This window comes from Lampetra fluviatilis, chromosome 27, assembly GCF_964198595.1.
Source record: "Lampetra fluviatilis chromosome 27, kcLamFluv1.1, whole genome shotgun sequence".
NCBI classification, from domain to species: domain Eukaryota; kingdom Metazoa; phylum Chordata; class Hyperoartia; order Petromyzontiformes; family Petromyzontidae; genus Lampetra; species Lampetra fluviatilis.
Window position 1 is genome coordinate 12,882,619 of NC_136301.1, and position 25,121 is coordinate 12,907,739.

General features: G+C 54.0%; 1 protein-coding gene across 9 annotated transcripts in view; it reads right to left on the reverse strand.

The window, feature by feature from the left end:
* Positions 1-1,907: 1,907 nt before the first annotated feature.
* ALDH18A1 (aldehyde dehydrogenase 18 family member A1) overlaps positions 1,908-25,121 on the reverse strand; it is a 28,898-nt gene continuing 5,684 nt past the window's right edge. For 6 of the 9 annotated variants that reach the window (XM_078869279.1, XM_078869277.1, XM_078869275.1 and 3 more), the window contains exons 4-19: positions 20,918-21,067; positions 19,708-19,812; positions 16,883-17,104; positions 15,703-15,793; positions 15,331-15,455; positions 14,568-14,712; positions 14,212-14,285; positions 13,403-13,502; positions 12,515-12,732; positions 9,630-9,767; positions 8,870-8,953; positions 7,842-7,953; positions 4,151-4,272; positions 3,729-3,915; positions 3,201-3,296; positions 1,908-2,744 (exon numbers count right to left, since the gene is read on the reverse strand). In XM_078869279.1, coding sequence (XP_078725405.1) covers positions 2,533-2,744; positions 3,201-3,296; positions 3,729-3,915; positions 4,151-4,272; positions 7,842-7,953; positions 8,870-8,953; positions 9,630-9,767; positions 12,515-12,732; positions 13,403-13,502; positions 14,212-14,285; positions 14,568-14,712; positions 15,331-15,455; positions 15,703-15,793; positions 16,883-17,104; positions 19,708-19,812; positions 20,918-21,067 — 2,181 coding nt within the window. In that variant the 3' untranslated portion in view covers positions 1,908-2,532. Of the gene's footprint in view, positions 2,745-3,200; positions 3,297-3,728; positions 3,916-4,150; positions 4,273-7,841; positions 7,954-8,869; positions 8,954-9,629; positions 9,768-12,514; positions 12,733-13,402; positions 13,503-14,211; positions 14,286-14,567; positions 14,713-15,330; positions 15,456-15,702; positions 15,794-16,882; positions 17,105-19,707; positions 19,813-20,405; positions 20,410-20,706; positions 20,757-20,917; positions 21,068-25,121 lie in introns of those variants that run through there. The other 3 variants (XM_078869281.1, XM_078869282.1, XM_078869283.1) reach the window with 3 other exon arrangements.

A 25,121-nucleotide genomic window follows, 5' to 3' on the forward strand; every position in this document is an offset into this window, starting at 1 on the left:
GTACAGACCCTCGGGCGATAGTGTAGGCCTGCCTTGTCGATCCTTACTGACTTAACAGTGAATCGCAGTCGGCCGGTAATAAATCATTAATAACTAATCGTAGCCTCGTGTGGTTTCGACGAGCGTGTGAAAGTGCGTGGTGCTGTGTGTACGTGCGCTCACAGCGTGTGTAGTCAGTGCTCCATGGGTGTACGCTCCCTCTGGCTGCTGCGGACCCCGCACCGCGTACGGACTAACCCCCCCTTACGCACGCCGTCTCGCAGCCCTTTAAACCTCCCGTAACGAAAACACCAATCGGCAACGCAGACGCGAGCAAAGTCATTCGCCCTCCGACCCCCAGCTGCTATGCGATTTCTAGAGCGTGCACGGAGTTGAACAGTAGCGTGTGGGTAGTTATTACCAATGTTTGAGGGAAGGCACGTGGAGGGTGTTTGAATGAACAAGGTGGCTAAGGGGCTAGCCGAGAGTTATGTCTCACAGAGAGGAATCGGGGGGCAGTAGCCCCCACAACTACCTCGTAGCAGCACTCGCTGGCATCACACGGATGCTGCGAGCGGCTCGAGGCAGGACGACAGGGAGTGGATCTTGATGGCCCGGAGGTTGAAGACAACTGACCTAATCATCCCAGGGCTCCAACCTTTATTCTCTAAACTTCAAAGGCCCAGAGGGACGTCGCGCCGCGCAGCCAATCATGCACCTACCTTTCGATTTTAAACAGATGTCCCGCCATTACATGGAGCGTTATTTTCCTCGATCTATTGTCTACGCGCCCGCCCTCCCCCTTTCGGATTCAGCCGGTTTGGTCGATGTTGCCATCCCATGGTGGGTCCAGGGCTTTCCCTCCCCCCTGCAAGTTACTTTGATTAAATTAAAGAGCGATTTGTTATTGCGGGCAACGGAGGCAGGCTCCATCTCTCCTCAGCAACCCGTGACCACCATTCATCCTTGTGTAATGCGAGCAAGGATTGAGGGGGGGCGGAGTCTGGGTCACGTGGGGAGTGGGTGGAGTTAGGGTCACGTGGGAGAGAGGATTTAGGGGGAGAACCGGAAGGGGAAAGGGAAGTTGAGACGGAGTGAAACAGGAGGAGGCCACGCTGGGCAGGACAGAGAGAGTGGCGCGGTCGCCACGCGGTGGGAGACGTCGACACCGTCCGCCATCGGTGTCAGACGCAGAGAGCTAGGGGCTGTGGGAGGCTAGCTGTATACAGGGCAGCAGTGAAGCGAGAGAGCGGAGCAGCGGTGTGGCTGCAAGGTGGAGCAGCAGGGAGACTGCCTAACAGAGCAGCAGGGAGACTGCATATCGGAGCAGCAGGGAGACTGCATATCGGAGCAGCCGAGGGGCTGTGGAGAGGTCGTCGAGAGGGACGCGGGCCTGAGCGAGGACGCCGTGGTAACGAGATTCTACGAACCCAATAAAGGACAACGGAGATCGACATCTGAGCAAGAGTCCTTTATTACACTTGCAGCACCACACGACTCCCTGATAAGCCTCATTTTCCAACATGGAATGCTGCAGATGGTGGAGGTGGGCCTGTAGCTTGTACTCAGCCAGCCGGAACACTTTCTCAACCAGCCAGGGTCTCTCTGGGCAGGTTTGGACTGCATAATTAAGGCAGCGATTGCAGCTGAAAGAGCCACCGTAGTAAAACCTTGCCCATTTCCCCTCAGTATCAGGAGGGGGTGGGGGGATGATGCAAACTCCAGCTGCAAGCCATGATGAAATTCTCGCTTGACAATTTAATCAATGAGCTGAGACCTGGCCACTGTGGGCTTACAGATGGTGCATCTTACAGATGACAAGCTGATGGTCAGTGTGTAGATTAGCTACACACACACACAGCCCAGACACCACATATACACACACAGGCAAACCACTACCACACACAATCACCCCAGCAAGGCAGACCTGAGAAACACAACTCCTTTATTCAGCAAAAATGTAGCTTGCGTCATCGTAACAGAGATCTGTCCTCACACACAGGCGGACCTGGTCACCATCACGCAACTCTCGAGCGAAGGAAACCCGGGCCTGCAATCATTCCCTCCTTCATTCTGCAGTGAGCCCCTCTGTTCTCTCTCGTTCGGAACGGAGATGGGAGTCAAACGTTGCAGCGTTAGTGCCTTGCAACAAATTCCCAGCTTCTCCGCCGTGTGATACAACGCCACCAGTGACACACTTGGGCGTGACACTGACAAGTGTGACGTGCTCAGGTGTGTCACACACCGAGATGTGTGACACTCCGCCGAGTGACCTTGAGGTGTGTGCCACAGACACGTGGCACACTCAGTTTTGCGCAGACCACACCCAGGTGAGCGCCAGGCTGGGTGGGGTGTGTGGTGGCACGTGGTGAGTGGTAAGTGTGGGACCTCTATAAACGGTGTGTGATCTCTGAGTGTGGGTGGACTCTGTGGGTGGCGCTATCTCTATGGGTGGTGCTATCTCTATGGGTGGTGCTCTCTCTATGGGTGGCGCTATCTCTATGGGTGGCGCTATCTCTATGGGTGGCGCCATCTCTGTGGGTGGCGCCATCTCTACGAGTGTGGGTGGACTCTGTGGGTGGTGTGGCGCGCCGGGTGGCACGCCGTGGGCAGCAGGTCCTCGTGCAGGAAGCTGGCGCCGTTGTTGTTGAAGGCCGCCGCCGTGTGGCCCGAGCCCCGGAGGAGCCACTTGGTGGTGAGGAGGCCATCCATGCCCACGGGGCCGCGGGCGTGGACACGCGAGGTGCTGATGCCCACCTCCGCTCCTACAGCAGCAACATCAATAAACTATACAACCTCTGTTGACACTCGTGTGTACAGATTAGTTTATAGTGAAAACCGCTCAACCCGAGCTATTAATGCTGCGATGCTTGCATTGCCTTAGTACTGTTCGCAGTTTGGGTTTCTCTGAACTAACACCAGTGGTGAGACAAGGCTATACTGGAGGCTGTCTCTGGTGTAAGCCAATCAGTTTAAAAACAATGCATATATTATAATCAAAGCATGTTTATCTCAATGTTTTGTCACAAGCACGTGCGAGTGTGTAGTGTGTAGTTGCAAGTGTGTGTCGTGTAGTTGTGTGCGTGTAGTTGCAAGTGTGTAGTTGCGAGCGTGTGGTATGTAATTGCAAGTGTGTAGTTGCGAGTGTGTGTCGTGTAGTTGTGTGCATGTAGTATGTAATTGCAAGTGTGTAGTTGCGTGTGTGTATGGGTGTTCCGTACCCAGGCCGAATCGGTATCCATCCGAGAATCTGGTGCTCGTGTTCCAGAACACGCACGCACTGTCCACATGACGCAAGAAGTACTCGGCCGTCTCCTCTGTTACACAACACACACACACATGACAATACACAACACACTCAATACACAAAACACACCACACTACACACATACAGCACAATGAACACACAGAACCACAACCCACACACATAGCACCACAATACACACCGCACAATCCACAACCACACAGCACAAAAGACAGCACACACACATGCAGCAATATACACAAACACACAGGTGTGCTGTGTATGTGTTGTTGTTTATTATTCTGTATGTTCTTGTGTTTATGTTGTGTATTATATGTTGTGTGCTATGATATGTGTTGTGTGGTGCATGTAGTGTGGTCCATGTGGTGTGTATGTTGTGGTGTTTGTGTTTTGTAATGCGTGGCGAGCGTGGCGAGCGTGGCGAGCGTGGCGAGCGTGGCGAGCGTGGCGAGCGTGGCGAGCGTGGCGAGCGGTGCGGCGAGACCGTTGGCCGTGACGATGGTATCGGTGTGGCCGCTGCCATAGTGGTGGATGTGCTCCACAGCGCCGGCCGGCCCCTCCACGAGCTCCAGGCAGCAGGCCAGTTCCCCGTACTCACGGCGCAGAGACGCCGCCTCCGCAGGGCCAAACGCCAGCATGGAGCCAAACCGCGGTCCCGCGTGGATCACCACCTACAGCCCCCACCACCACAACGACTGCAACATCAACAACCACCACAACAAAAACCACAACAACCACCACCACCACCAAAACATCAACGACCATCACAATAACAAAAACACTGTCGCTGTGACCCCATGTCCCCGTGTACCCGTGTCCCCGTACCCCCTCTGCTCGGAGCGCGTCTATGAGCCATGTCCCCGTGTCCCTGTGTCCCTGTGTCTCTGAGTTTCCGTGTCCCCGTACCCCCTCTGCTCGGAGCGCATCTATGAGCTGGTCGAAGAGCGGCGTGCGGAGGAGCTCGCGGTGGATGAGCAGCGTCTCCATCGCGTTACACGCGGCCGGGTACTCGCACTTAGAGTCGCGCACTGCACACACAGAGCGACACAGAGCGACACACACACAGACAGACAAACACAATAACAACCGCCATTTTCCACTAAGTGGTGGTGGAGCTTGTGCCAAGGTATGTGCACGTTAAGGCCATGTGAAGTGTGGAACACCCACTGGCAGGTCACGGGACAGACTGGGCGAGTGGCCGATGTACCACCTGTGCCCCCTACTGTGCCAACTTGCTGTGTTTTATCCACCCGATGCTCAGCTCGTTGTTTTGAGCATTGCTACTCTGCCCTCCATTGTTGCTGGAGACCAACTGCCTCCAACTGCCCAGTAGCATCCTTCATGAGCCTCCTCTACAGAGGCCAATCTTAAGATTGCTGGTACCAATCATCGACAAGTCCAATCAGCTCCACATCCTCTTGTACCAAATTACTTCCTCTCATCTCTAGCCCGTGCCATGCCCATTTAGTCCCCTCTATCCAGCCGAATAAAAGCTGTTTTGGCATGTGGTGGTTGGGCATGCAGGCTACATGACCCAGCCAACACAGCCTTGCCTGCCGGATGAGCTCACCGATGGGACTTTGTTCAGAACTTGCAAGGATTTGTGAGCTCCTCACACAATCCAACCTGCTTAAACCCAGAATAGATCATAGGAAGACCACAGTCTTACCCGGGCCTGCCCACCATCACAAAGGTCCTTAATGATTGTGAGCAGAATCAGGGACTCCGAAAGCACAAAGAACCCAGAGGCCAGGCCTACGGATGGCATCATAGACCTTGACCAGGTAATTAAAATAGAGATGTAGGTCTTGTGGGAATTCCCTACACCTCGATTGTAGCAGACAGGCAGACAGACAATATGACATCCGTGCAGGACTGCCCTGGTCTGAAACCACATTGGGGCTTCCCGCAAGCCTCTTCTCAGCGTGCCTGCAAGGCGATCTTGAGTAATCCTGGCCAGAACCTTTCCCGGCACACTGAGAAGGGAGATTCCCCTGTAGTTATTACAGTCTGTGCCATCCCCTTTCTTTAAGAGGAGGACTACCAGGGCATCCTTCCAATCCTGCAGAACCCATCCAGTGTTCCAGACTGTTATTATGATGTCATATAATGCAGTCTGCACACAAAAACCACCCTCCCTCAGCATTTTGCTTGGGAGATCATCTCTGGATGGCTTTCTGTACTTCAACAGAGAGCATTTTAGCCAATCATTCACAGGGGGTGACGACTTCCAATATTTGTGGCACAGCAGCCTCAGCAGGGTCATCCCCACTTTGCCCTAAATTTTCGAGGCTGGGGATTTCCCCTCCACAAAGACCTCACAGAAATGCTCAGGAAATCTGCAAACCTGTTCCTGGGGGTTGGAGATCGGATCACCTTTATTTTCCCTAATGATGGTGATAGGTGTGGCGCTGCAAGTATTTTTTTATGGAGTTAGGGTGATTTGTGATCACGGGCTACCGAGGCAGACTCCATCTTCTCAGCAACCTGCGACCACCACCCATCCTTACAGCGCCGCACGGCTCTCTGAACCTCCGAGTGAGGGCTGTGATAAGCCTCCTCATTCTCTGACGTGAGATCCTGTAGCCGATGAGAGTGGGCCTGTCGCTCTTTCTCAGCCTGCCAAAACACCTCCTCTGTCAGCCACGGTTTCTGGGGAGGTGTGGGCCGTGTACTCAAAGGAGCCATTGCAGCTGCATGAGCCACAGTCCTACACCTCGCCCATGTCTCCTCGGCATCAGGAGGAGGGGAGGACGATGATGAAATTCTCGCTTGCAACTTTCATCAGGTAGCTAAGACCAGGTCACTGTGGGTTTGAATGGGGTCCTGGATGTACATCCACCATCAGTGGAATAATGGGAGGCGCATCTTACAGATGACAAGCCATGGTCAGTGGGTAGATCAGCTCCACGGTAGGTCCTGGTGTCAAGGACATAGGCCTGCATCCGCTGTCACTATATTGTCCAGCAGATGTTCTTGCTTGAAACCCGGCGTTCATTCATGATGTTGTGAGGATGCGCCGATGCTGGAACAGCGTGTTGGTAATTACATGCCCATGGGCTGCACAAAAGTCTAGCAGCCTCCAACCATTATTATTGAGCTGATCTGGCCCCAACAGAGGAGTGGCAACCTCTCCGCTGCAGTGACCGTTCAAATATTCCACGTGGCCACCCGCAATGGCTTTTTGCTGTTTCTGGAGGAACCCCGAGAGTAAAGATTCAATCTCCTGCCTCCGCCAAATGGAGTTTGGCCAGTAAACGTCATAGACGCCTGTCTCTCCGGGACCTATGACACAAGCTTCGTTCTATATTTTTCACGTGGTTGAGTGGTAAATAGTTGAAGGTGGAGGGGTTACCAGCCCCTCACATCCATCCAGAGTCCCCGTTTGGCCACTAGGTGGCTACAAGTGCTATGAAGCAGCATTGCCGTTTTTGGAATTGGACTTCCCTACATGGCATTGCTAACAATGAGCATGTGTGTGCATCCAAGAGAAATTTCCATCTGGTAGAGATACAATAAGAGGCTGATCAATGCCCAGGTGCAGTCGAGGGATGGCTCCCTATTGGTCAACCATGTTATGTATGCAGATGATCTGATGATTGCTCCTCACTCACAGGAGGAGTTGTAGGTGCTGCTGCTGAACCTGGAGTGTGCCACTAAGAGGTGGGGCCCTACCATCAACCCCACCGCAACTAAGCACTTGCCTGGGTATTTTGTGTCACCAAACACTTCACCTCCTCAGCTCCCCATTGGTGATGAAGCAGTTGGAGAAAGTGGAGAGTTTCACATACCTGGGCAGTGCGCTTATGACCAGCTCCGGTTTGACAGCGGTGGTCTCACTCCAAATCAGCCGGGCGGCATTATATTTTCATCGGCTGCGTAACGCTGCTGTGTGGAAGCTACCTAGTCTGTCGCTTCGCACAAAGCTTTGGATCTTCTCAGCCACAGTCATACCCTCCCTTCTCTATGCTTGTGAAACGTGGACCCCTCTAATTGAACATCTGCACTGATTAGAAACATTCAGGCTGGCCTGCCGACGATCCATCCTGGGTTTCACCAGGCTGGATTTTGTGCGGAGCTCACAAATCCTTGTAAGATCTGGACACATTACCATCAGTGAGATCATCCGACAGGCAAGGCTGTGTTGGCTGGGTTATGTAGCCCGCATGCCCAGCCACTGCATGCCGAGCAGCTTCTGTTTGGCCGCATAGAGGGGGCTAAACGGGCACGACATGGGCTGGAGAAGAGATGCATTGATGCGGATTGGGAGGAAGCTTAGTGGACTTTCCCCAGACTAGTACCAGCGGTGTGTCAAGAGCTGCTCACGATAGACACAACTGGGCAGTTGGAGGCAGTCGCCCTCCAACTGGGCAGTTGTAGGCAGAGGAGCGATGCTTACAACAATGAGCGGAGTGCGCCAGGTGGCTAATATTCCAGTAATCTCAGTCAGCCAACCTATGGCACCTGGTTCTGTCCCGTGATCTCCTGTTAGCACACCTTCGACACCGCACGTGGCCTCAAAGTCACTTCGTGGCGAATGGTAAGTATTGGTTTTGGTTGGTGTGTCTCAGAGGCATAGGGGGACATCTGTCTGTACCTATCTTGAGCGCAGTGTCCGTGTCCGCGTCCTTGTCTATGTACACGTGGCACACGCCCTCGCTGTGCCCCAGCACGGGGATGCCACGCGCAGCCCGCGTGATGGAGCTCACCTGCACGCAGAGCGGCACAACGCGGACGGCCACACCACACGCTCACGTTCACACCGGTGTTCACAGGTGCTCACAGACACGCTCCGATGAGCGGCCGCTGTACGCCGCCCTGTGTTGGGGCACTCGAGGAACTCCACCTCAATGAGGACGTTACTCTCGAGGTAACCTGCCACACGTCCCACGTGGCCACCCTAGCCCCTGTGCCAGTCCGTCAGCGACTACTAACCCAACGGGCTAGTGGAGGCCCAAACACTCTCACAAACCTGCGAAAAAGACCGCACAAAACTCAGCCCATTTAAACACCGAGCTCCAAGAGACATTAACGGCATGGAACAGACCCCCCCCCACGCATGGGTCGCAGCCTTCTAGGCCCAAACTCTGCCGGTACGCTCTGCCGGTACGCTCCACCGGTACACTCTCTCCCTCAGGAGCCCATTGCCGATTCAAAGTTGACATTCTTCAAGGGCCACACGACAGCTCTGGGGAGGGCCTTGCGCTCCTGGCTCACCTCATGCGTGACGAGCCTCAACTCCTCTGCAGACATTCCATGCTTAGTAGATGGAGATGGACATTTTTTTGAGCAACCACAATAAGAAACTTTATACAATGGAGAAATGGCGGCCTCCGGGTGTGCGTGTGTTAGGGGTCAAACCGGTCCTGGGCCTTGCCTAGGTCGATTCAGCCTCAAATGAGCATCTTGTGCAATGTGTTAACATCCCCCACTGGGGAGACAAAGACGGCCGGTCGTGGCCCTGGCCACCCACCCTCTCGTGTGCTAGTGCAGCCTTCACAGGTGCTCACTAACAGTACTTGCCCCAACGGTCTGTTGAGGTTAAAGAGGGGATCTTTGTCTTTTGGTGTGTTGACAACGGTTATGGTCGGGGTCGGGGTCAGGGTCAGGCACTGTGGTGTGTACCAGAGACGAGGAGCCCCGAGGGATGATGAGGTCGACGAGTTTGTCCATCCGGCAGAGATCGCTCACCTCCTCGCGGGATGACACCTACACACGCACACACGGACACGCGCACACAAAGACACGCACACACAAAGACACACACACGGACACGCACACACAAAGACACACACATGGACACAGAGATATGGACATACATTTACACACGCACGCAAACACACACAGACACGCATGCACACACGCTTGGACACGCGCACATGCACGCACGCATATGGACACATGCACAAAGACAAAGATATGAACAGACACATGTACACGTACACACACGACAGATGCAGATATACTCCCACACCGATGTGGCCTACACAGGCAGTTGGGGAAAGTGCCACGATGTTGGTAGCGTGCATGGGGGAGTATGTGTGTCTATTTGTGAGTAGGCGTGTGGGGAACGGTAGCGTAGTGGTTAGCGCACTGTGCTACCAACCCGGCGACCAGAGTTCGATTCCCGCTCACGGCCAACACCGGTGACAATTATCTGAACCGGTTCTGGGCCTTCGCTCGGTCGCTTCAGCTTCAAACGAGTGCCTGGTGCGGTGTGTAAACATCGCTACCTGGGGAGACAAAGGCGGTCGGGCGTGGTGCTGGCCCACCACCCCCTCGAGTGACATACCGGCCTTTGTAGGCGCTACTCGCTAACATCACTTGCCCCAACAGTCTGTGAAGGCTACGAGGGGGATTCTGCGTCTTGTTTGTGTGTGGGTACCAGCTGCACCGCTGCGGACGCGCCGTGCAGCGCCAGCGCCTCCTGGGCGAGCGCGTGCAGCACCTGGTTGGAGCGCGTCGCCTCGCGCCCACCCTTCAGGAGCAGCCCGTTACCCGTGGCAACCGCCAGCGCCGTCACCTGCATAACCACACAACCACAACACACACACACCCACATACACCTACTTAACAAAGGCAAAGATCCCCCGTACAGCCTTACCAGCTGTTGGGGCAAGTGCTGTTAGCGAGTAGCACCTCTGAATGCCGGCACGGCACACGAGGGGGTGGGTGGCCAGGACCACACCTACACACACACACGTACACACTTCTATATCAAAGATCCCCCGTATAGCCTTAACAGACTGTAGGGGCAAGTGCTGTTAGCGAGCACCTATGAAGGCCAGAACGGTACACGAGGGGGTGGGTGGCCAGCACCACGCCCGACCGCCTTTGTCTCCCTAGTGGCAATGTTTACACACCGCACCAGGTACTCATTTGAGGCTGAGTCGACCTAGGGGAGGCCCGGGACCGGTTCAGATAATCGTCACTGGTGTTGGCCATGAGCGGGAATCGAACTCGTGTCGCCAGGTTCATAGCGCAGCGCGCAAATCGCTGCACTATCGCACACTTCTATATATACACACACACACACACACGTGCACAAGTATATATACACACACACACGTGCACACTTATATACACACACACACGTGCACAAGTATATATACACAATCTTAATTTTAGAACTTTTGTGACTGCAGGAATTATTATTTGGTTCTTTCGGTTAAGTCACGTCTAAAGATAAAATAATAAATTAAATTAAATAATAGAATACGACATTTCGATTGCAACACAAGCAATCATCATCAGGTATAATGAAATAGCGACATAAAATCTAACCAGAAAACTATAGACAGACATATTAGCAGACAGATATCACCAAGATACATAGCGGGAGCAACACAGGTAACAGAGAGGGGTGATCGTCTCTGTGGGGTGGCCTTAAATAGACAGGGGGGGGGGGCGGAGGCAGAGAGAAGGAAGGGGGGTTAGAGAAAAAATTTGCATATCAATGAGTGGTCAACAGACGTGGTGCTGCACGGCAAGTAAGCCTGAAAATCAGAAGGACACACTAAAATTAAATAACCTAGTAAAATATCGAAATGTAATGTAATACAACACAGAGGGTCGGTCAACACACAATTAATGCATAGCCTGGTTGATTACGTATTTCAAAGATTGCTAAGTTAGAATTTAAGTGTGAACATTCTAAAGAGGACACAGGCAGAGAAAACAAGTCGCCAGAGAGAGAGAAAAAAGATAAGCTTAAAACTTCCCCGTAGAAGTGGTTCAATCTTAATTTTAGAACTTTCGTGACTGCAGAAATTATTATTTGGTTCTTTCGGTTAAGTCACGTCTAAAGATAAAATAATAAATTAAATTAAATAATAGAATACGACGTTTCGATTGCAACACAAGCAATCATGTTTTCTCTGCTTGTGTCCTCTTTAGAATGTTCACACTTAAATTCTAACTTAGCAATCTTTGAAATACGTAATCAACCAGGCTATGCGTTAATTGTGTGTTGACCGACCCTCTGTGTTGTATTACATTACATTTCGATATTTTACTAGGTTATTTAATTTTAGTGTGTCCTCCTGATTTTCAGGCTTACTTGCCGTGCAGCACCACGTCTGTTGACCACTCATTGATATGCAAATTTTTTCTCTAACCCCCCTTCCTTCTCTCTGCCTCCGCCCCCCCCCCTGTCTATTTAAGGCCACCCCACAGAGACGATCACCCCTCTCTGTTACCTGTGTTGCTCCCGCTATGTATCTTGGTGATATCTGTCTGCAAATATGTCTGTCTATAGTTTTCTGGTTAGATTTTATGTCGCTATTTCATTATACCTGATGATGATTGTTTGTGTTGCAATCGAAACGTCGTATTCTATTATTTAATTTAATTTATTATTTTATCTTTAGACGTGACTTAACCGAAAGAACCAAATAATAATTCCTGCAGTCACGAAAGTTCTAAAATTAAGATTGAACCACTTCTACGGGGAAGTTTTAAGCTTATCTTTTTTCTCTCTCTCTGGCGACTTGTTTTCTCTGCCTGTGTCCTCTTTAGAATGTTCACACTTAAATTCTAACTTAGCAATCTTTGAAATACGTAATCAACCAGGCTATGCGTTAATTGTGTGTTGACCGACCCTCTGTGTTGTATTACATTACATTTCGATATTTTACTAGGTTATTTAATTTTAGTGTGTCCTCCTGATTTTCAGGCTTACTTGCCGTGCAGCACCACGTCTGTTGACCACTCATTGATATGCTATTTTTTTCTCTAACCCCCCTTCCTTCTCTCTGCCTCCGCCCCCCCCCCCCCTGTCTATTTAAGGCCACCCCACAGAGACGATCACCCCTCTCTGTTACCTGTGTTGCTCCCGCTATGTATCTTGGTGATATCTGTCTGCTAATATGTCTGTCTATAGTTTTCTGGTTAGATTTTATGTCGCTATTTCATTATACCTGATGATGATTGCTTGTGTTGCAATCGAAACGTCGTATTCTATTATTTAATTTAATTTATTATTTTATCTTTAGATGTGACTTAACCGAAAGAACCAAATAATATATATACACACACACGTGCACGCTTCTATATACACACACACGTGCACAATTATATACACACACACGTGCACATTTATATACACACACTATGTGGCGGTGACATCACCACAGGCAAGGTGCACCTCGACGCCACGTGAAGTGTTGCAGGCCGCTGGCAGGGGCCATGAGTTGACCGACTGAGATGGCTCGCAGATGCACCACCTGCGCCCCCCCTACTGTGCCAATTTGCTGCTGAGCCAGAGCTCACCTGAGGCAGGCAGTCGGGGCGTGACTCGAAGATGACGAGGAGGAGGCCGATGGGAACCGTCACCTGCTCCAGCTCCAGACCCGGGGCGAGCAGCGTGCGGCGCAGGGCGCGTCCCAACGCCGTCGTGGACGCCACCGCGATTTGACGCAGCCCGATAGCCAGGCTGTTCAGCTTAGCAGTGGAGAGAGAAAGCCTCTTCAGCAGGGGCTCGGCCAAGCCTGCTCCACACCGCGGGGAATACACAAGCCACGACGTGGCACAAACCGGCACGTCAACACTCACCACATCACACACCGGCACGTCACCACTCACCGCACCACAGTACACACCGGTATGTCAACACTCACCGCACCACATCACACACCGGTACGTCAACACTCACCGCACCACAGTACACACCGGTACGTCAACACTCACCGCACCACATCACACACCGGTACGTCAACACTCACCGCACCACATCACACACCGGTACGTCAACACTCACCGCACCACATCACACACCGGTACGTCACTCACCGCACCACATCACACACCGGTACGTCAACACTCACCGCACCACATCACACACCGATACGTCACTCACCGCACTACAGCACACACCGGTACGTCAACACTCACCGCACCACACACCGGTACGTCACTCACCGCACCACAGTACACACCGGTACATCAACACACACGGGACCACAGTAGTGAGCGAGTGAGAGTTTGAGTGAGAGTGAGTGAGAGGATGAGTGAGTGAGAGCGAGCAAGTGAGTCAGTGAGCGAGCGAGTCAGTGGAAGTGAGTGAGCGAGTGCGAGTGAGCGAGTGCGAGTGAGCGATTGTGAGTGGTAGCCAGTGAGCGAGCGAGTGCGAGTGAGCGAGGGTGATGCAGATGCTGGTACCAGTGGAGGCCGCCGCCTCCAGGTCGACTCGGTTGGCTGCCAGGATCTCGTCTCCCCTCTCGGTCAGCAGCTCGGCCAGACGTATCACGATCTCCGCCCGCTACGACAGAGCAGCGTCACACAGCAGCGTCACACAAAGACAATGATCCCCCGTGTAGCCTTAACAGACTGTAGGGGCAAGTGCTGTTAGCGAGCACCTATGAAGGCCAGCACGGCACATGAGGGGGTGGGTGGCCAACATCACGCCCTACCACCTTTGTCTCCCCAGTGGGGATGTTCACTTCACACACTGCACCAGGTACTTATTTGAGGTCTGAGTCGACCAAGGGGAGGCCCATGACCGGTTCAGATAATCGTCACTAGCATTGACCGTGAGCGGGAATCGAACTCGGGTTGCCAGGTTCGTAGCGCAGCGCGCTAACCGCAGCATCACACGCACCCAGCATCACACAGGAGCATCACGCATGCAGCGTCACGTGAGCACAGTGTCGCACTGCAGCATCACACAGCTACAAACGCCACATGCACACCACATTCGCAATCACACACACACCGTACACACCTTACACACACGTATGGTCTGTGCGTGTGCATGTCAGCGCAGGTGCGTATGTCAGTATGTGTCTGGGTGACTCAGCCTCAAATGAGAACCAGGTGCAGGGTGTAAACATCGCCACGAGGAAAACCAAGGCTGCCGGGCGTGGTTCTGGCCACCCACCCACTCGTGTGCCGTGCCGGCCTTCATTAGGTGCTCACGGACAGCACAGAGTGTGTGAAGGCTACACAGGGAGTCTTTGCAAAGTGTTCACCTGCTCAGGTTGCAGTGTGGACAGCTCCCTGCCTGCAGCTCGCGCCAGCTTTGCCTGAGTCTCCACACTCATCCCTGCACATCGCCACCATCATCAATGGCAATCATCAACATCACCACAATCATCACTACCGACATCATCACTACTAACAGCACCACCATCATCAATACCAATCATCACTATCATCATCACCACCATCATCATCATTACCATCATAAATCATCACAACCACCACCCCCACCATCATCATCACTACCACCACCATCATCATCACTACCCCAATCACCACTTTCACCATCATCACTACCATCACCATCACCCCCTCCTTCTCCAGCCCCTGCACCTGGTTGCCGTACCCTCGGGCTTGACCTCGGTGAAGAAGGTGCCGACGCGCTTGCCGGCAAGGATGTCGGTGATGACGTGCCCAGTCACCTTGGGGTTGGTGCCATTGGCAATCACCACGGCGGTGCCGCCCCGCAAGGCCCACAGCGCGGCCTTCACCTGCACCCCGACACCCGCAGAGATGCACGGAGACACATAGCTATACAAAGAGACACAGAGATAGAGAAACACCCACAGAGACCCACAGAGATACACAGAAACCCACAGAAATACATAGAGATACACAAAGACACAGAGATACAGAAACACCCACAGAGACCCACAGAGCTGCTCTTGCGAGAGGAGCAGCCGCTGCGACATTGGGCGGCCGCTACGGAAGCAGCAGTCAGCCATGGCCGGCAACCCCAGGCAGAGCCACCGGCCCGACACCCACAACCTCATCACCCCACCGCCCCACCACCCACAACCGTCACACCGTCACTCCACCACCCGCCACCCCATTGACCAATCACCCCACCACCCACCAACTCATTTTCCCCACCACGCCATCACCCCACCATCCCACTCCCTCATTACCCCACTACTACCACCACCCTCCCACCACCCTCCCACCACCCTCCCACCACCCTCCCACCACCCTCCCACCACCCTCCCACCACCCTCCCACCACCCTCCCACCACCCTCCCACCACCCTCCCACCACCCCCCCACCACCCCCCCACCAGCCCCCCACCAGCCCCCCACCAGCCCCCCACCAGCCCCCCACCACCCCGTCACCTTGGCCTCCATGCCCCCGACACCGACGCGAGACTTCCCCCCGAAGGTGATGGCGGCCGCCTCGTCCGGGTAGAACTCATCCAGCAGCTTGGCGTCCTCAGAGTCAGGAGGGCTGTCAAACAGCCCTGCACACTCGCACACACCACCACCCTGTCACCATCAACACGCCTCATCACCACCACCTCGTCACCATCTATACAACTCGTCACCAGCACCTCGTCATCATACACCATCAACATACCATCATCGTGGTTATTGCGGTGTTTGTTGTGGTGGTGATTGTGGTTGTGATTGCGATCGTGGTGATTGTGGTGGCGATTGTGGTTATTGTGGTAGTGGTTGTTGTGGTAGTAGTGGTGGTGGTGGCCGTACCCTCGACGTCGGAAAGGACGATGAGGAGATCAGCCTCCATCTCCACGGCGATCCTCGCCGCCAGACTGTCGTTATCCTGCACGCTGATCACCTAGACACACCACACACACCCCGACGGACATGCTGTAACCTACACTCCACACCATACATAACACGGCGCATAACACAGCCGCCGTTCGCCAGTCGGTGACGATGACATAACCAAAACTCTTTTGCCAAGTAAAGTGAATTTTGAGACGTTGTGACCGGATGATGGAACAGAGCCAGGTCGTGCCGTGGGGGTTTACTGAGACGACTGGCAGATGTGCCACCGGTGCCCCCTACTGCACCGACTCGCTGCGTTTTTGTTCCCCGGTGCTCTGTCTGTCATTGTGAGCGTCGCTCCTCTACCCACTTCTGTTTTTGGAGGGCGACTGCCTTCCACTGCCCAGTAGCGTCCTTCATGAGCTTCCTCTTCCTCCCACGACCACCACTCATCCTTGCAGTGGCATACAGCTCCCTGAACCCCTGAGCGAAGGCTGCGGTAAGGCTGCATATTTTGCGTGGCTGCAATGGGGAGGCATTGGCTGTGAACCCAACGCAGCAACTGCACCAAGCCACAGTCCTGAACCTCACGCATTTTTCTTCAACATCAGGAGGGAGAGGGGACGATGCCAACCCCAGCTGCAGGCGATGAAATTCTTGCTTAAAACTTTCAGCAAGTCGGTACCAAGATATTGTGGGTTTGAATGGGGTCCTTGGTGGGCACCCACCACCTGTGGAAGAATGGCAGGCGCATCTTACAGATGACAAGTCAGTGGGCAGATCAGCTCCACAAACATTTCAGGTGACCAATCGCAGTGGCTTCGTGCCGTTTCTGGAGGGTGCGGGTTCAGTATCCTGGCTCCTTTATACGCGGCTTTCTGGTGAACGAGTTCAAGGTGGAGGGGCTCACCAGCAGCTTGTGCCCGTCCACAGGCCCCGTTGGCCACCGTGGCGGCTACGAGTGCCATGAGGGGAACGGCCGATTGGCATCGTCCCAAATGGCATTGCTTACAGCCACGACAGCATTACCGACCGGCAACCACCGAGGTGAGGGGTTGTTTCTGCAGTCGCACAAGCACGCACATCGTGCAGAGCTTGTGCCAGTGAGTGCGACTGTTGCGAGTGCTTGTGATTGTGGGTGGTTGTGGTGGCGCACGCCATGCGGTTGTGCTGCGGTTGTTGTTGTTGTTGCCGTGGCGGTGGCGGGGAGGCCGTGTCTCCGCACCCCGGCGAGGTCCCCGCTGGGCTCGGGTGGAGGGGCCACGGCGTCGTTGGCGTTGATGATGGGGACGATGTTCATGGCCAGCAGCTCGTCTAGCGTGCCACGCAGGTTAAGGCGCTTCTGCTGGTCGTGGAAGTCCAGGTTCGTCACCAGGATCTGAGATACAGAGACACGGGGACACGGTGACACAGGGACATGGTAAGAAGAAGACAGAGACATGAGATGGAGACAAGATGGTAATGGTAGTTGTGGTTGTTATACAGTTGATCGTCGATTATCCGGTGCGCGATTATCCGGCTTCCAACATTATCCGGTGGTTCCGGACTGATGCGCGAAACCGGCAAAACCGCTCCAAAGGCTGTTCCAGTCCGGCGATTAGCGTGACAAAACAGTACCTATGCTTGATTTCAGTGTCAAATTTTACATACAGTATATTATATATTACATTCAACAACTTAAACAATCAAAATACTGCACGTATATATACATTTTTCATGCCGAATAACGACGGTAATAAAAACGGAAAATATAGTGCGATCCAGCGCGCAATTCGGCGTTAGCCGTAGATTTGGTCGAAAAGCTGCATCAGTCAGGAGATCGATAAACATACGTAGTTGAAACAAGAGCGGAGTATGTACATCACCCCTTGCATTTGAGATTGGAGTGGTGAGTACAGTACAGTAAATACGGTAACTTTTTACAGTAGGATATTTGTTTTCGACAGATAATTGATGCTCTACTGTAGTTGTGGCAGTTGTGGTGCTGGTGGTTTCTTATGTGGCGGTGGTTGTTGGGGTTGTGGTGGTGGTAGTTGTGGGGGTGTTTGTGGTGCTGTTGGTTGTAGTGCAGGAATGGAAGGTGTCCCCGTGGTGGTCCGCCTCTTTAAGAGAGGGGACTGCACAGACTGTAACAACTACAGGGGCATCTTCCTTCTCAGTGTGCCGGGAAAGGTCTTGGCAAAGATGATTCAACATTGCCTTGCCAGCCACGCTGAGGAGAGGCTTGCAGAGCCCCAATGTGGTTTCAGACCAGGACAGTCCTGCTAGGATGCCATATTCTCTGTCCGTCTGCTACAGCAAAGGTATAGAGAATTCAAACAAGACCTACATCTCTGCTTTATTGACCTGGTTAAGGCCTATGATACCATCAACAGGCCAGGGATCTGGGCTGGTCTGAGTTCTTTTGGAGTCTCTGACTCTCTGCTCACAATGCTTAAGGGCCATGATGGTGGGCAGGCCCGGGTAAAGCTACATGGGCCAGGAGTCAGAGCCATTCCCTGTTCACCTTGGGGTGCGACAGAGATATACTCTGGCTCCCATATTACTTAACATCATCTTTGACCATGTAGTTCAAGAAGATTTCCATGGCTGTACTGGAGGAATTTCTATCTGGTAGAGATACAATGGGAAGCTGATCGATGCCCAGGTGTGATTGAGGGATGAATCCCTATTGACCAACCATGTTATGTATGCGGATGATCTGGTGATTGCTGCTCACTCAGAGGAGTGGGAGGTGCTGCTGCTGAACCAGGAGCGTGCCACTAAGAGGTGGGATCTTACCATCAACCCCACCGCAACTAAGCACCTGCCTGGATATTTTGTGGCATCAAAAACTCCACCCCTCAACTCTTCATTGGTGATAGAGCAGTTGTGGAGATAGTAACCATCTCTGGTTTGAAAGCAGAGGTCTCACTTTGAATCAGTCGAGCGAGATTTTCTTTTCATTGGATGCGTAATGCTGTGTGGAAGCTTCTTGGTCTGTCGCTCTACACGAAGCTTCAGGTCTTCTTGGTCACGGTCATGCCCTCCCCCTTATCTATGCTTGTGAACATAGACCCCTCTAATGGAACACCTGCACCGGTTTGAACCATTCAGGATGGCCTGCCTACGATCCATCTTGGGCTTAACCAGGCTGCATTGTGCGATAAGCTCACAAATCCTTGAAAGATCTGGGCACATTCTCATCAGTGAGCTCCTCCGGCAGGCAAGGCTGCATTGGCTAGGTCATGTAGCCCGCATGCCCAACTACCGCATTTAAAAAAACTAATTTTTACCAGATAAGGCCGACTGAGCTATGAAGCTCTTTTTTAGAAGCAACCTGGCCACAAATTATATCTCAATTAAGTACCTTATCGTGTGGAAATTTATAGCAGACAAATACTCTAAATTTATGTTTTTAAATGGAGGGAAAAACTGGAGGATCCAGAGAAATATCCACACGACCACGGGGAGAACATGCAACCTCAAAATATACAAGCATCAGGGTCGGGATCGAACCCACGACCTCCTGTATACCAGCAAGGTAGTTCACATCTCACCGCCATGGCACCCCAAGCAGCTGCCGTTTGGCCAGATAGAGGGGGTTAAACGGGCACGACATGGGCTGGAGAGAAGATGGATTGAGGACGTGGAGCTAAGTGGACTTGCCAAATACTGGTACCAGCGGTGTCAAGATCGGCCTCTATGGAGCAGTTGGAGGCAGTCACCCTCCAACAACAACAGAGGGCAGAGGAGCGACGCTCACAACCACGAGCAGAGCACCGGGTGGCTAAGGCACAGCAGGTTGGCACAGTAGGGGGCACAGTTGGTGCATCAGCCAGTCGTCTCAGTCAGCCAACTCATGGCACCTGGGTCTGTCTCGTGACCTCCTGCCAATGAGACTTCACGTGGCCTCCAAGTGCACCTGGCCTGGCACAGGCGTCGTGGTTATGTATTGGTATTGGTGCTGTTGCTGTTGGTGGCTGTGGTGGCGGTCGTCACCTGTGCGGAGCAGATGCTGTACTGGGTGAACATCGCCTCATAGAGCGCCATGAGGCCGCTCTGCCCCGCAGCGGCGCACGCACGCGCCTCCAGCACGGGCACCGCCTGCACCACCACAACAACCACAACAACCATAATCACAACAATCACAACCACACAGTTTCACACGTATGTGCCTCCAGCATGGGCACCGCCTGCACCACAACCACAACCACCACAAGCACAACCACAACCACACACCTTCACATGCATGCGCCTCCAGCACAGGCACCACCACAACAACAACCACAGTTTCACACGTACGTGCCTCCAGTATGGGCACCGCCTGCAGCACCACTACCACAACCACCACAACAACCATAATCACAACTACAACAACCAAACAGCTTCACAGGCATGCGCCTCCAGCACAGGCTCCGCCTGCACCACAACTACCACAACCCCTACAACCACAACAACCACGTTAACAACAAAAACAACCACAATCACAGCACGGCGTTGACCTGGATGTGACTCGAGTGCAGTGCTTGGCGCACGCTCTGTGTCAACGTGTGTGTCTCCACGTGTGTCACTGTGCGTGTCTCCACGTGTGTCACTGCGTGTGTCTCCACGTGTGTCACCGTGTGTCTCCACGTGTGTCACTGTGCGTGTCACTGTCTCACCGTCTGTATCACCGTGTCTATCACTGCGTGCGTCACCATGTCCTTGACCTGGTTGTGGCGCAAGTGCGGTCCTTGGCGCACGCTCTGTGTCACCGTGTGTGTCTCCGCGTGCCACCGTGTGTGTCTCCGCGTGCCACCGTGTGTGTCTCCGCGTGCCACCGTGTGTGTCAACGCGTGTGTCACCGTGTGTGTCACCATGTGTGTCACCGCACGTGTCACTGTGTGTGTCACTGTGTGTGTCACTGTGTGTCACTGTGTGCGTCACCGCACGTGCCACTGTGTGTGTCACTGTGTGTGTCACTGCGTGTGTCACTGTGTGTGTCACTGTGCGTGTCACCATGTCCTTGAGCTGGTTGTGGCTGGAGTGCAGCGCTTGGCGCACGCTCTGTGTCACCATGTGTGTCACTGTGTGTCACTGTGTGTGTCACTGTGTGTCACCGCACGTGTCACTGTGTGTGTCACTGTGCATGTCAACGTGTGTGTCACTGCATGTGTGTCACTGCGTGTGTCACTGTGCGTGTCAACGTGTGTATCACTGCGTGCGTCACCATGTCCTTGAGCTGGTTGTGGCTGGAGTGCAGCGCTTGGCGCACGCTCTGCGACAGGAGGATCTCGTGGCGCAGGCGCTGCTTGCCGAAGGCGACGGCGCCGCTCGTCACGATCAACATTTCACAGCCCTGGTTCTGCAGCTCCGCCACCTGCACACGCGCACGCCCACCGCATAGTGAATACACACTCACCACACACTCACCACACACTCACCACACACTCACCACACACTCACCACACACTCACCACACACTCACCACACACTCACCACACACTCCGCACGGTGCGTACACACTCACCACTCACACCGCACGTACACACTCACCAATCACACCGCACGTACACACTCACCACACACACCACACACACCGCACGTACACACTCACCACTCACACCGCACGTACACACTCATCACACACACCGCACGTACACACTCACCACTCACACCGCACGGTGCGTACACTCACCACACACACCGCACGGTGCGTACACACTCACACCGCACGTACACATTCACCACTCACACCGCACGTACACACTCACCACATACACTGCACGTACACACTCACCACTCACACCGCACGTACACACTCACCACTCACACCGCACGGACACACTCACTACTCACACCACACGTACACACTCACCGCACTGTGCGTACACACTCACCACACACACCGCACGTACACACTCACCACTCACACCGCACGTACACTCTCACCACACACACCGCACGTACACACTCACCACTCACACCACACGTACACTTTCACCACACACACCGCACGTACACACTCACCACACACACCGCACGGTGCGTACACACTCACCACTCACACCGCACGTACACACTCACCACTCACACCGCACGTACACACTCACCACACACACCGCACGTACACACTCACCACTCACACCGCACGTACACACTCACCACACACACCGCACGTACACACTCACCACACACACCGCACGTACACACTCACCACACACACCGCACGTACACACTCACCACACACACCGCACGTACACACTCACCACACACACCGCACGTACACACTCACCACTCACACCGCACGTACACACTCACGACACACACCGCACGTACACACTCACCACTCACACCGCACGTACACACTCACCAACACACACCGCACGTACACACTCACCAACACACATCGCACGTACACACTCACCACACTCACACCGCACGTACACACTCACCAACACACACCACACGTACACACTCACCGCACTGTGCGTACACACTCACCACACACACCGCACGTACACACTCACCACTCACACCGCACGTACACTCTCACCACACACACCGCACGTACACACTCACCACTCACACCACACGTACACTTTCACCACACACACCGCACGTACACACTCACCACACACACCGCACGGTGCGTACACACTCACCACTCACACCGCACGTACACACTCACCACTCACACCGCACGTACACACTCACCACACACACCGCACGTACACACTCACCACACACACCGCACGTACACACTCACCACTCACACCGCACGTACACACTCACCACACACACCGCACGTACACACTCACCACACACACCGCACGTACACACTCACCACTCACACCGCACGTACACACTCACGACACACACCGCACATACACACTCACCACTCACACCGCACGTACACACTCACCAACACACACCGCACGTACACACTCACCAACACACATCGCACGTACACACTCACCACACTCACACCGCACGTACACACTCACCAACACACACCTCACGTACACACTCACCGCACGTACACACTCACCACACTCACCGCACGTACACACTCACCACACTCACGGCACGTACACACTCACCACTCACACCGCACGTACACATTCACCACTCACACCGCACGTACACACACACCGCACTGTGCGTACACACTCACCACACACACCGCACGTACACACTCACCACTCACACCGCACGTACACTCTCACCACACACACCGCACGGACACACTCACCACACACACCGCACGGTGCGTACACACTCACCACTCACACCGCACGGTGCGTACACACTCACCACTCACACCGCACGTACACACTCACCACTCACACCGCACGTACACACTCACCACACACACCGCACGTACACACTCACCACACACACCGCACGTACACACTCACCACACACACCGCACGTACACACTCACCACTCACACCGCACGTACACACTCACCACACACACCGCACGTACACACTCACCACACACACCGCACGTACACACTCACCACTCACACCGCACGTACACACTCACGACACACACCGCACGTACACACTCACCACTCACACCGCACGTACACACTCACCAACACACACCGCACGTACACACTCACCACACTCACACCGCACGTACACACTCACCACTCACACCGCACGTACACACTCACCACACACACCGCACGTACACACTCACCACACACACCGCACGTACACACTCACCACCCTCACGGCACGTACACACTCACCACTCACCCCGCACGTACACACTCACCACTCACACCGCACGTACACACCACTCACACCGCACGTACACACTCACCACTCACACCGCACGTACACACTCACCACTCACACCGCACGTACACACTCACCACACAGACCGCACGTACACACTCACCACACTCACCGCACGTACACACTCACCACTCACACCGCACGTACACACTCACCACTCACACCGCACGTACACACTCACCACACACACAGCACGTACTCACTCACAACACTCACCGCAAGTACACACTCACCACACACACCGCACGTACACACACACCGCACGTACACACTCACCACTCACACCGCACGTACACTCACCACTCACACCGCACGTACACACTCACCACTCACACCGCACGTACACACTCACCACTCACACCGCACGTACACACTCACCACTCACACCGCACGTACACACTCACCACTCACACCGCACGTACACACCACACACACCGCACGTACACACTCACCACTCACACCGCACGTACACACTCACCAACACACACCGCACGTACACACTCACCAACACTCATCGCACGTACACACTCACCACACTCACACCGCACGTACACACTCACCAACACACACCGCACGTACACACTCACCACACTCACCGCACGTACACACTCACCACTCACACCGCACGTACACACTCACCACTCACACCGCACGTACACACTCACCACACACACCGCACGTACACACTCACCACACACACCGCACGTACACACTCACCACCCTCACGGCACGTACACACTCACCACCCTCACGGCACGTACACACTCACCACTCACCCCGCACGTACACACTCACCACTCACACCGCACGTACACACTCACCACACTCACCGCACGTACACACTCACCACCCTCACCGCACGTACACACTCACCACCCTCACGGCACGTACACACTCACCACTCACACCGCACGTACACACTCACCACTCACACCGCACGTACACACTCACCACACACACCGCACGTACACACTCACCACACACACCGCACGTACACACTCACCACCCTCACGGCACGTACACACTCACCACTCACCCCGCACGTACACACTCACCACTCACACTGCACGTACACACTCACCACTCACACCGCACGTACACACTCACCACACAGACCGCACGTACACACTCACCACACTCACCGCACGTACACACTCACCACACTCACCGCACGTACACACTCACCACCCTCACGGCACGTACACACTCACCACTCACACCGCACGTACACACTCACCACTCACACCGCACGTACACACTCACCACTCACACCGCACGTACACACTCACCACACACACCGCACGTACTCACAACACTCACCGCACGTACACACTCACCACACACAGCGCACGTACACACACACCGCACGTACACACTCACCACTCACACCGCACGTACACACTCACCACTCACACCGCACGTACACACTCACCACTCACACTGCACGTACACACTCACACCGCACGTACACACTCACCACTCACACCGCACGTACACACTCACCACACTCACCACACGTACACACTCACCACACACACCGCACATATACACTCACCACACACACCGCACGGTGCGTACACATCGTGTGTGTGGAGTGTGAGTGGCAAGGTGAAGAGTCCCTGA